Genomic DNA, 12,979 nt, shown 5'->3' with positions numbered 1-12,979 from the left:
TTTATTTGACTGTATACTGTAAAGCTCACAATTTGTAGAGGACCATTTTTATTTTAAAAGTACCTCCTGTGCCTGGGTAGTGTAGTCGGTTGGGCGTCTGACCCTTGGTTTTGGCTTGGGTCATGGACTCAGGGTTGTAAGATCAACCCTGAGTCAGGCTCTGCACTCAGCGTGGAGTTCGCTTAAGATCTTGGGATTCTCTCTCTGTTTCCTTCTGTCCCCCCCCCCCCCCCGCCCCGCCCCTACTCAATGCTTTCTAACTCTCTTACCCTCTAAAATAAATAAATCTTAAAGAAAAAGTACCTCCCAAAACTATTTAAATTTGAGTTTTGGTAATACTGTTCTTAGCAAGCCAACTATGGTCAAGTGTTTATTATTTTTGCAGGAAAACTGGTTGAGCAGAGGAAGCATGGTGATGCAGCCACAGTCTTGGAACAGTACGCCAAGGTAACCTCATTTCTTTCCGTAAACCACTCAATCAACAAGCAAGGTCTACCTTGGTAGTACCTCACTAATCAGAAAATTAAAGGAACTCGGGCTAATTAGGAAATCCAGAGACAGTATTTGCTCTGCAGATCTTCCCTTTTGCTGACCTGACTTAGAAACCTAAATTTAATCCATCTCTCACTAGGTGTTTAAACAAGAAGTTCTCTAAGGTAGAATACTAAAGAACTCTGCTCTAATGGGCACTAGTGGTTTGCACTTGGTATAAAGTATTAAATAAATCAAGGGAGTTGTGCTTTTTTTTTTTTTTTTTTTTTTTTTTTTTAAGATTTTATTTATTCATGAGAGACACAGAGAGAGAGAGGGGGAGAGAGGGGCAGAGACACAGGCAGAGGGAGAAGCAGGCTCCATGCAGGGAGCCTGATGCGGGACCTGATCCTGGGATGCCAGGATCACACCCCGGGACGAAGGCAGATGCTCAGCCGCTGAACCACCCAGGGATCCCCGGAGTTGTGCTTTTATGTTAACTTGCCAAGGACCATTCTAAAACAAAGGGATTGAACTTCAGATACTTTTTTGGATTTTACAACCATTCTCTCTGTTGGAAGTGTCTTATCTTAGGCAGTTTGATGGGTTCCAATTTTCTAGCAGATTATAAAGATGAGTGCCTATACCAGCTTTTGATAGAATTGTAGAATTTATTATGGAAATAATAAATAATAAAACTGTGTGTTGACTCAGTTGGGCATCTGACTCTTAGTTTTGGCTCAGGTCATGATCTCAAGGTCCTGAAATTGAGCCCTACCTTGGGCTCTGTGCTCAGCAGGGAGTCCGCTTGAAATTCTCTCTCCCTCTACTCCTTCCCCATTCACTCTCCCTCTCTCTAAAATAAATAATTTTATTTTTTAAGATTGTATTTATTTATCCATGAGAGACAGAGAGGCAGGGACATTGGCAGAGGAAGAAGCACGCTCCTGGTGGGGAGCCTGATGTGAGACTCAATCCCAGGACCCCGGGATCATGCCCTGAGCTAAAGGCAGACGCTCAACCAATGAGCCACCCAGGTGCCCCTAAAATAAAATAATCTTAAAACAACAAGAACCAAAAACATGCACTGACTCTGGCCATTGACTAATAGGAAGTAGATCCACAGTTGACACCAGCGATTACTGCTTTCTAGAGTTTTGGACTTTGATGAGAGAGTGTTCGTTACAGTTGTTACTAGTAGGCACATTTGTGTAATATAATTGTGCTTTTAAAATACCTGAATGTCTTTCATGTAATAAGAGTGAGTGAAAAAAGGTCACTAAAATTTGATAGATCCTGGCAAAAAATTATATTGGGTGAATGAGCTCAAAACATCAATAAATAAGAAAGATATACATAAAACAAGGCAAGAGTAGAAATGTATACCACCTAAAATGGTTAATTAAATGAGTAAGATGCCACCATCTTTTCTTTCCTCTATAAATCAAGATTAATTCATATATGTGTGTGTGTATATATATATATTTAATTTATGTACTTAAAATTTGTATTTTTTAAAATATTTTATTTATTTATTCATGAGAGATAGAGGCAGAGACACAGGCAGAGGGAGAAGCAGGCTCCACGCGGGGAGCCTGATGTGGGACTCGATCCTGGGACTCCAAGACCATGCTCTGGGCCGAAGGCAGGAGCTAAACCACTGAGCCACCCAGGGATCCCAAAATTTGTATATTTTTGGGATGCCTGGGTGGCATCTGCCTTTGGCTCAGGGCGTGATCCTGGGATCGAGTCCTGCATTGGGTTCCCCATAGGGAGCCTGTTTCTCCTTCTGCCTATGTCTCTACTTCTCTAAGTCTCTCATGAGTGAGTAAATAAAATCTTAAAAAAATAAAATAAAATAAAATTTGTATATTTTTAATTGGATATACTTTACATATAAAAAATTAATTTTAAATGAACAGTTGGATGAGTTTTGACAAAGGTTTATGGTCATGTAACACTACTACAACCATGATAATAGAACATTTGTAACACCCCAGAAAGTTCCCTGCTTCCCCTTTTGCAGTGAGTCTTCTTCCTCTACGCTCAGTTCTTACCAAAAAGATGTGCTTTTTGTCATTACAGTTTTGATTTTTCTAGAATTTTATATAAACGGAACCATCTGGTATGTGGTTTTTTAGTCTGGCTTCTTTCACTCACATAACGCTTTTGTTTTCTAACATTTCTTTTTGATTCTTTCTTCGAATTTTTGTCTTTCTGCTTACATTACCCATCTGTTCCTACATGTTGTCTGCTCTTCCCATTAGAGCCTTTAGCATGTTAATCATACCTCTTTTTTTTCTTTTTCTAATTGAAATATAATTCACATACAGTGTCACATTAGTTTCAAGTATAATCAACTTAAAATCATTCCTGACTTCATGATTTCAATATCCCTGCCATAGGTAAGTCATCGTCGTCGTTGTCGTCTTCTTCTTCTTCTTTTTCTTTTTTTTTTGTAAGTCTTCTTCTGATGCTTCCTCTGGCTCTTCAAACGATTTTTGTCCTTTTAAATTTTTTGTTGGAAGCCTACCATGAGATACTGGGTAGAAGGAAATTTGATAAATAAGGCCTTTAGTGATGTGGTGATAAGGTGTGCAGAGAGGAGAAACATTCCACGGTCCTGTGATTATGTGTCAGTCTTTTAGTGAGCCTGTAGCCCTGGAGCTTGAACTTCACCAGTGCTTCTCATATTTTTCACTCCTTAGGTAGGACAGAAGGGCCAGGGGGAGCTGGAGTTGGGTATTTCTCTTCACTCATGTTAGTTAGGCCCAAGTCAAACCAGTTTTAGTTAGTTAGGCTCTGGCAAAATAGTTTCTCTTGAGAGCAGGCCTTGTTAAGAGCACTATGTTACTCTGGGCATAATCAAGATGACTTTTCCCTTCTTACCAGAAGCAGGAGATTTTCATCTGATCCTCACTGTGAGAACTTCCTAGGGTTCATGGAGGTAAAAACTCAACAAAAGTGTAGGAGCCTCCCTAAGACCGGACATCCATAGAGTTTTCAACTCTAGCTTTATCTACAGTGATCCTTCAGCATTGGTCACTTTAGATTTTCCTACCCTAGTACTGGTTCTGGTGGAGAGTTCTATGTGTGAGTCCCTGCTTTCTTCTGGTAAGATGTAAATCTCTGCATCTGCCTGTCTCTCCACTTCTTAGGGCAGCAGTTTGCCCTATGACTTCAGTTCTCCAAATCGATCAAAGGAGAGTTGATTTTCAGTTTGCTCAGCTTTTTACTGATGGGAGGATGTCTTCCAAGTTCCTTGTGTGTTGGACTAGAGAGTGGAAGTCATATAATGCTTTTGAGATTCATCCATGTTATATTGTGTATCTGTGTATTGCTTTTGATTGTGCTCATTGGTCTTTTGTTGTTTGAATAGGTCATGATTTGTGGATTCATCAACGAGTCGATGTACATTTGGATTGTTTTCAGCTTAAGGTTAGAATAAAGTGGCTGTGAACAATCTGGTACAAGTCTTTGTGAGGACAGATGTTTGCATTTCATTTGGGTAAATAACCTGTGAGTGGGAATGGTAGTGACGTAAGTGGGATCCGTAACTTTGTAAGGAGGTGCAGAGCTGCTCTGCAGTGGCTATATCATTTTGTGTTCCCATCAGTGATGTGTGAGTACCTCCTCTGTTGCTCCTGTACTCCCTACACTGGATGTATTACTTATTTATGGATATGTAACAAATCACCTTAGAACTTAGCTTCAAATGACAAACAAAATATTTGTTTCTCTGAATCAAGAATCTGGGCAGGGCTTAGTTTAAGGCCTGTGGCTCAGGGTTGTTCAAGGACTGCAGTTGAGGTGTTGGCCAGAGCTGGAGTTATAGGACTTGACTAGTATTTTTTTTTTCCACTTACCAGTTTTTTGTTGCTAGTAAATAGAAATATAGTTTTGTTTTGTCTTATTTTGATTTGTTTGTATGTTGACCGTATATCCTACAACCTTGCTGAATTTATTTATTATTTCTAGGACTGTTTGGAATAAATTCTCTAGGATTTTCTATATTAATGAGCATAGTTTCTGTGACTAGACAGTTTTATCTTTTTAATTCGTATGCCTTTATATTTTTTTCTAGCCTTACTGTATTAGCTAGGACTTCCAGTATAGTGTTGAATAGAAGTGGTAAGAGTGGATGGGCATGGCATTCTTGCCTTTTTCTTATAGTAGTCTTTACCAGTCTTTCACTGGTAAGTGTGAGGTTTGCTCTTGGTTTTCAATAGATGTAAGAACCTGGCAGGGCTATTGGAGTTGGCAAACTATATAGCCTATGGGCCAAATCTAGCTGGCCACCTGTTTCTATAAATAAAATTATATTGAAACATAGCCACACCTATTTGTTTATGTATTTTTTGTGACTGGTTTTGTGTGTGCAGCCACAGAGTTGAGGAGTTGCGACAGAGATGGTCTGGCCCACAAAGCCTAAAATATTTGCTTTCTGGCCTTTTACAGAAAATATTTGCCAATCCATGTCTTCTTGGCTTAAGGAAATTCCCTTCTGTTCTTGGTTCTAAGAGTTTTTATCATGAGTGGGTACTGAATTTTGTCAAATGCATTTCAACTAAGGTATTTTTGTTTTAGATCAGTGCTAGGGTGAGTTACATTGATTTTTGAATGTTAAAGAGTCTTGCATCCCTGGGTTAAACCTACCTTTGTCATAATGTATTATTCTTTGGTGAATTCAATTTGTTGAAATTTTCTTGAAGATTTTTATCCATAAGGGGTATTGGTTTATAGTTTTCTTGTTATGTCCTGAATATGTAAAGAAATTTTACAGCTTAAGAACAAAAAGACAACCCATTTTTAAAATGACCAAAAGATTTGAATAGATATTTCTTTAAAGAAAATATACAAATGGCCAACAAGTATGTGAGAAGTTGTTCAGTTTCATTGTTCATTAAGGAATGCAGATCAAAACCACAATACCTACTAGAATAGCTTTAATCAGAAAAATGAAAAATAAGTTGGCAAGGATGTAGAGAAACAGAAACCCTTGTATATTGCTGGTGGGAATGTAAAATGGTGCAGCCTCTATGGGAAACAGTTTAATGGTTCCTTAAAAAGTTAAACATATAACCCAACAGTTTCACTCCTGTAAATATATACTTGGGAGAAATGCAAAAATATGTCTACAAAGAAACTTGTGTGCAAATGTTTATAACAGCGTTATTTATGATAACCAAAAGGAAGAAATAGCCCAGATGTCCATCATGACAGATGAATGGATAAATCATGAGATACACACGTTTATTTGTATGCACACAGAAGAATATTATTCAGTTGTAAAAAAGAATGAAAAACTGATGGATGCCTCAATTTGGATAAACCTTGAAAACATTATGCTAAGTGAGGTATCCAAAAGGACTAGTAAGGTAGGATTCTACTTACAATGAGGTACTTAGACTGGTAAAAGGAGAATGGTGTTTGCCAGAGGCAGGGGTAGAGAAGCATGGGAAGTTATTGTTTCACGGGTATAAGGTTTCAGTTTTGCAAGATGAAAAACATTCTGGAGATGGATGATGGTGATTGTTTCACAACAATGTGAATTTACTTAATGCCACTGGGCTATCTGGTAAAAACTGATTAAAATGGTAAACTTATGTGCATTTTATTATAATCCAAAAAATTAATTAAAAAAAAAAAGGAACAGGGGCATCTGGGTAGCTCAGTTGGTTAAGTGTCTCCTTTTGGCTCGGGTCATGATCCCAGGGTCCTGGGATCCCTTCTCAGTGGAGAATCTACTTCTCCCTCTTCTCCTGCTCATTCTCTCTCTCTCTCTCTCTCTCTCTCATTCTCTCACAGACAAATAAATCTTTAAAAAAAATACAAAAAATTTAAATCTTAAAAAAGGAACAAAGACCTGATACATGCTACAACTTGGCTAAATCTTGAAAGCATTATGCTAAGTGAAAGAAGCCAGACACAAAAGGTCACCTATTGTATGGTTTCTGTGGTATGATAGAACCCAAGGAGGCAAACCCAGGAAAAAGGCACATCAGAGGTCACCAGGGAGGAAGGGAGTTGGAAGTGGGAGTGTTTTTTTTCGGGTGATTTAAAAAGCTTTGGTGGTTATACAACACTGAATATAGTAAATGCCATCAAGTTGTACTTTATTTATTTAGGTGCAAAGTGGTGGTTTTATTTAAAGTACAGGGACAGGATCTGTTGGCAGAAACAAATTGTACACTTTACTGTGCTTGTATGTCATGTGATTGCCACCTCAGTAAAACCCTCTCCCTCTCTCTCACTCTTTCTCTGTGGGTCAAACAGCACATACCCTGCTATGTCCGTTTGTGGACCTGTGGTCTAGGCCCGTTAGTGTGGTATATGCATTGGGGTCTGGGAAGAAAATTTATTTTATTTTATTTTATTTTATTTTATTTTATTTTATTTTATTTTATTTTATTTTATTTTATTTATTTATTTATTTGTCTGTCTATCTATCTATTTATTTATTTATTTAATTTATAGAGAGCGAGAGAGAGGCAGAGACACAGGCAGAGGGAGAAGCAGGCTCCACGCAGGAAGCCCAACGTGGGACTCGATCCCGGGTCTCCAGGATCACACCCTGGGCTGCAGGCGGCGCTAAACCGCTGCGCCACCGGGGCTGCCCGAAAATACTTATTTTATTTAATATTTTTAATTAAAAATAACTTAAAGTAGTATGTATGTATTGTAGATTGTTTAAAATGCTGAAAGTTGGGCAGCCCCGGTGGCCCAGAAGTTTAGCGCTATCTTCAGCCCAGGGCATGATCCTGGAGACTCAGGATCGAGTCAGGCTCCCTGCATGGAGCCTGCTTCTCCCTCTGCCTGTGCCTGTGCCTCTCTCTCTCTCTGTGTTTCTCATGAATAAATAAAGTCTTTAAAAATAAATAAAATGCTGAAAGTAAATAACAAAACACATCATTCCTATCACTCAAGAGATTGTTGCTATTCCCTCCAATTTCTAAATCTTCCTAGAATGCTCTCTCTGTGCACACACATAGGTACATACATGTACATTTTTAAAGAAAAGGAGATTATACTGTGCTGTTCTTAAATTTGCTTAGTTTATGTGGTTTTCATCTTTCTCTGTTAACACATTTTAATTTATCTAATAACTAAAATTCAAGTCCCCTTAATGGTTCCAAAATTTTTCCAGTAGATTGATCCAAAATAGGTTCCTATCTAGGGTCATGTATTACATTTTGTATCTTAGGTCTCTTAAGTCTCTTTTAACCTAATGCATACTCATCTTCCCTCTTTTTATGACAGTGATTACTAGAAGAAACCCAACCATTTGTCTTAAGTATTTCACTTTAAAAAAAAATAAAGATTTTATTTATTTGAGAGGGAGAGAGAGAACACTCATGTGGTGGGGAGGTACAGAGGGAGAAGTAAAGAGAATCCCAAGCTGACTCCATGTTGGTGCAGAGCCCAGTGAGGGGGTTGATGTCACAACTCTGAGATCCTGACTTGAGCTGAAATCCAAGAGTCAGATGCTTAACTTGACTGAGCCACCCAAGCGCCCCAAAGAACAGATTTTAAACTTTTTACCCTTTAAAAAGGTAAAATACAACACCTGGATACTGAGCATGGAGCCAGCTTTAGATTTTTCTCCCTCTCCCTCTGGGCCTCACCACCACCCACTTAAAAAAGATAATTTAAAAAAAATATGTTTTGCTTTGTTTACTTCCAGTTTCACAAACTTCTAGTTATAAAATAAATCACAGAAATGAAAAGTACAGCTTGGAGGGTATAGTCAATAATATTCTAATAAGGTTGTGTGTTGACAGATGTGACTATACTTACTGTGGTGAGCGTTGAGTAATGTACACAATGGTCAAATCACTATATTGTACACTTGAAACTGATAATAACATTGTATGCCAGCTATAATAGTATAAAGATAAATAAGCATGAAATGTACATATAAAAATGTTTTGTTTTATATGCTTTACAAATACAATAATTATATATTGTGGCACATGCTCAAACATTTTTACTAGTAAAGCTACAAGCATCAAAAATTTTTGAAGACTTAGGATATGCACGTGTGTGCTACACTCATGTTTATTACACTCATTTTTCAGTTCAGTTTGAAGTTTTTCAATATAAAAGTTGGAGAAAAAATAAACATTGAAGAGCAAACAGACGAGTATAGAAGCCCCTAAATCTGCCGAATCAAACTGAGTGGTGTAGCCAAGACATGGGATTTCTGTACCTCTGTAGTGGTGTTGATGCTCAAGGATGAGAGGAGATGAGGCTGTGTTTTTTATAGTTATTTTCAGAATCTGCATCACCTTGGACTCTAGGCCAGACATGATACTAGAAACTGGGACTACAAGGGACAGGCTGGAAGGCAGAGAGCCCGCTCTGTAGGCAGCTCTGCACTTTGTCGTGGTGGCATCTGACACGCTTGCTCCATTCACCTGTTCTCTCCCTTGATGTTTCCTTGTCAGGATTATGAAGAAGCTGTGCTCTTATTATTGGAAGGAGCTGCCTGGGAAGAAGCTCTGAGACTGGTAGGAAAATTTTTAAAGTCCTCCCTGTGTTGGGTGCTTAGCAGAGCGAGAGCGCAGTGGAGACGGGGTCAGCTGGAATCCCTTGTCCTCTGAGGCTAATGAAATTAAGTCGTAAGAGTATAGGTTCCTGGTCTAAGGATTTTTAAAACCATTTAAAACCTTTATTCTTGATGTTTGGAATTAGTTTTTTAAATGTGAAATATTACTGATTTTTACTGAAATTACTTGAATGTTTGTTAGCTACCTTGTAGAGGCCTGCTTCTCTTGAAAATACCTCGTAACCTCTGAAAGTGATCCATTTCCTTCCTAGTGTCTTAATTCTATAGTGACTTACAGTTTTCTTGCCTAAAATTACTGTATTTTTCTTTTTAGGTATATAAATATAACAGACCAGATATAATAGAAACCAATGTAAAACCTTCCATCTTAGAAGGTAAGGGTTACATCTCAGAATCCTACATTTGGAAGTGTAGACGTGGGGAACAACGAATACTCACTCTGTTATTACACTTTAATAATGTTTTACAGAGAGTTGATCAGAATTCTCCACTGGGTGTGACACTTAACTCTGACCAGGATTTTTAAATAAGCTAAACAGTTAAATGGGTAATATACAATATATTTGAGTGTTAAAAACACATCATATGATATGGTTAAGAATTTTTATATTTGAGAATAGTTGGTAAACTTGAATATGAACTAGATATTAGATAATGGAGTTGTCAGTGGCCAATTTCTTGCATTTAATCGTTGTATTGTGCTTATATTAGATAATGTCCTTTTTTTTAAAGATTTATTTATTTATTAGTGGGGGAAGGGGCCGAGAGTGAGACTCTCAAGCAGACTCCCCTTTGAGTGTGGAGCCTAAGAGCTTAATCCCACAACCCGTGAGATCATAATAATATCCTTATTCTTGAGAGATGTTCTGAAGTATTTAAGAGGGAAGGATCATATCTGCAACCTACTCTCAAAAGGCTCCACAAAAAAATAATAGTTCTCTTGTGTGTATGGAGAAAAACAGGAAGCCAAAAATACGGCAAAATGTAAATAATTAGTAAATCTAGGTGGAGGGTATATTTGTACATTGAGTTTTACCAGTTCTGGAATGCTCGGGTGATCACTATGACTCCCTTAAAAGTAGAGTGGGAAAGCAGGACATCAGTTTGGCTTACAGAAATTTCCAGGGATGAGGGTTGGTTGTAAGCTCTGCCTTTTTAAGCACAGTTCACTCTGAGATCTGACTTTTGGGCCATGTACAGATACTCACATACTTACCCTGCCTGCATCCCCCTCTCCCATCTTCATTAGCACCATGGGAGGATTCTTTCTGTATCATTCACCTAGGTACCCCTACCTGGTTACTGAAGGCTTCAGTCCTGACCCTGCAACTGTCCATCGAACCAGCTCTTGCTTAGATTTTTTTTCCCCCTAATGAGCATGTAGAAAAATGCTCACTATTTGTCTGCATAGGCCTAATACCCATGTTTAGGAAGCATCTCAGTGACTGTCCTTTGTTTTTGTTAACAGCTTACTTGTACATTCCTTTTCTTTGCTAGTCCACTCCTAAGTTAGATACCTAGTCTTTGTTCTGGTGATTTTATCAATTTAAAGGCAGAAAGTATTCCAGGATGATGTTGATGAACTCTGAGATTGGAAATCTCAATGTACATGTAGTTCATTCTCCTAAAACGTTGTAGGTTAATTCTCAATAAGAAAAAAATCTTACTTGGAAAACCTAAGTAACCTGTTTCATTTTGTTAAATTCTTACTCCCTCACTGCCCTCCTAGTTTTTTTCTCTTAAACATCTTGCTCAAATTATTTTCTATCTGCACCCCCAGCCCAGAAGAATTATATGGCACTTCTGGACTCTCAGACAGCCACATTCAGTCGCCATAAAAAACGTTTATTGGTGGTTCGAGAGCTCAAGGAGCAAGCACAGCAGGTGAATCTGGGTGAGTGTCTGCGTGAAGATATTGATGCTCTGGCCCGGTGGGGACACATCACACTTTGTCTTAGTGGCTTATTGTGCTTCCTGACATGTGATTACCATGCCAGGGGACATCTGTGCCCTCTGAAACCCCTTAAGGGCCGTGTATGTCTGTGTTTTGTGTGTTGGGGGGGGGTGCTGGAGGCAGGACTAAGCAATCATAAATGGGAAGAGCTCTACCACACATTCCCTCCATCCCCACCAAGCAGAGCAGCTGACGTACATTTTACAAAATGAACCTCCTTGCCCTTGTCCCTTTGCTTTAAAAGAAAGAAAAGAAAAAATGAGTTGGTATTGGTGTGATGGTGTATGGTAGTAATAACTTTATTTAGTATTCTCTCATTTCACTTTGCGATCTACTTTGTAAGAATTTTCATCCATCCTCAGCTATGTCCCGGTTAACTATACTCCACTTGCCCCACTGAAGGTAAACCTACATTAGCAGGGAGTTTTCATTCTGTTTCTGATTGTTCTTTTCTAGATGATGAGGTGCCCCAGGGTCAAGAGTCAGACCTCTTCTCTGAAACTAGCAGTGTCTTGAGTGGCAGTGACATGAGTGGCAAATACTCCCATAGCAACTCCAGGATATCAGCGTATGTATCATGTTTATTCAGCACATTGACCATGCCCTGGGTGTATGGAGAAACTGCAAGTAAGTAGGTTCTTTTTCAATAGGACAGTGCAGGGGAGAGAGAGGACAGTTCTCAAGACCAGGATGTAGTTTTGTGCAAGGACTTTCCCCACATATCTAAGAAATTAGGAAATGTTTTCTGCTTAGCTTTGTGGATTGTGTGTTTACCCATGCGCATGAGGCCCTTACACTGGTACTCAATTGTTATGACATCTGATTATGTATTCATTTAACAAATAGTAGGTGACTGGACTGTGTAGGCACTGAAAACATTAAAAGATTATAAAGAGGGGCACCTGGGTGGCTCATCCAGTTAAGTGTCTGCCTTTGGCTCAGGTCATGATCTCAGGTTCCTGGGGTCGAGTCTTGCATCAGGCTCCCTGCTTAGCGGGGAGTCTGCTTCTCCTCCATCTGCCCCTTCCCCCTGGATGTGCTACCTCTTTCTCAAATAAATAAAAATCTTTAAAAAAAAAAAAAAAGATAAAGATTGTAGGCATCCTCAGTTCAAAGTCAGGATTAGAAGAGGTCATCATGCTTATGCAGAACACCCATATGCTAGTTGTAGTGGATATTACCAGAAACTTTTAAGGAGGTAAGAACTTATAGTCATCCTTGGGGAACATAAAATGCAAGATTGTGTATTTAAACTGAATATTGCTTTAGGAATTCAGAATAGAGATTTCTGAGGTTATGTAGGGTGATCAGAAACAAGAAGAGAGGCAGCTAGAAACTGGGCTTTTCAGAGTCAGGACAACAGAGTCCCAGACAAGACAAGTGGCATAATTAAAGGCCTCTGAGCAGGAAAGATACAGGATTTGTGTGTGTGTGTGTGTGTGTGTGTTTTAATTTGACTATTTAAAATTTAAATTTAATTAACATATATTATTGGTTTCAGAGGTAGAAGTCAGTGATCCATCAGTTTTTATAACACCCAGTGCTCATTACATCACCAAGTTATCCCATCGCCCATCCCTCTCCCCTCCAAAGACCCTCAGTTTGTTTCCTATGATTAAGAGTCTCTTATGGTTTGTCTCCCTCTCTGATTTTGTCTTGTTGTTTTTTCCTCCCTTCTCCTGTGATCCTCTCTTTTTCTTAAATTGCACATATGAGTTAGATCATATAATAATTGTCTTTCTCTGATTTAGTTATTTCCCTTAGCATAATATCCTCTAGTTCCATCCATGTCATTTCAAATGGCAAGATTTCTTTCTCTTTTTTTTAATGGCTAACGTAGTATTTCGTTATATATATTCACCACATCTTTATCCATTCATCTGTTGATGGACATCTGGACTCTTTCCATAGTTTGGCTTTTGTGAGCATTGCTGCTATGAACATTGGGGTTCAGGTGCCCCTTCGGATCACTCCATTTGTATCTT

The 12,979-nt window shown here is 38.7% G+C and overlaps 1 protein-coding gene across 3 annotated transcripts in view; it reads left to right on the top strand.

The window, feature by feature from the left end:
- Window positions 1-12,979, top strand: part of ELP1 (elongator acetyltransferase complex subunit 1) — a 58,566-nt gene that overhangs the window by 33,978 nt on the left and 11,609 nt on the right. For all 3 annotated transcript variants that reach the window (XR_005367131.1, XM_038553037.1, XM_038553036.1), the window contains exons 29-33: window positions 386-447; window positions 8,919-8,981; window positions 9,354-9,414; window positions 10,821-10,934; window positions 11,451-11,562. Coding sequence is in view for 2 of the 3 variants with exons in the window: in XM_038553037.1 (XP_038408965.1) it covers window positions 386-447; window positions 8,919-8,981; window positions 9,354-9,414; window positions 10,821-10,934; window positions 11,451-11,562 (412 nt within the window). In the remaining variant the exon portion in view is untranslated. The remainder of the gene's footprint in view (window positions 1-385; window positions 448-8,918; window positions 8,982-9,353; window positions 9,415-10,820; window positions 10,935-11,450; window positions 11,563-12,979) is intronic.

The sequence above is a fragment of the Canis lupus genome, chromosome 11 (genome assembly GCF_011100685.1).
Source record: "Canis lupus familiaris isolate Mischka breed German Shepherd chromosome 11, alternate assembly UU_Cfam_GSD_1.0, whole genome shotgun sequence".
Classification (NCBI taxonomy): Eukaryota; Metazoa; Chordata; class Mammalia; order Carnivora; family Canidae; genus Canis; species Canis lupus.
This window is presented reverse-complemented; position numbering and strand designations above follow the sequence as displayed.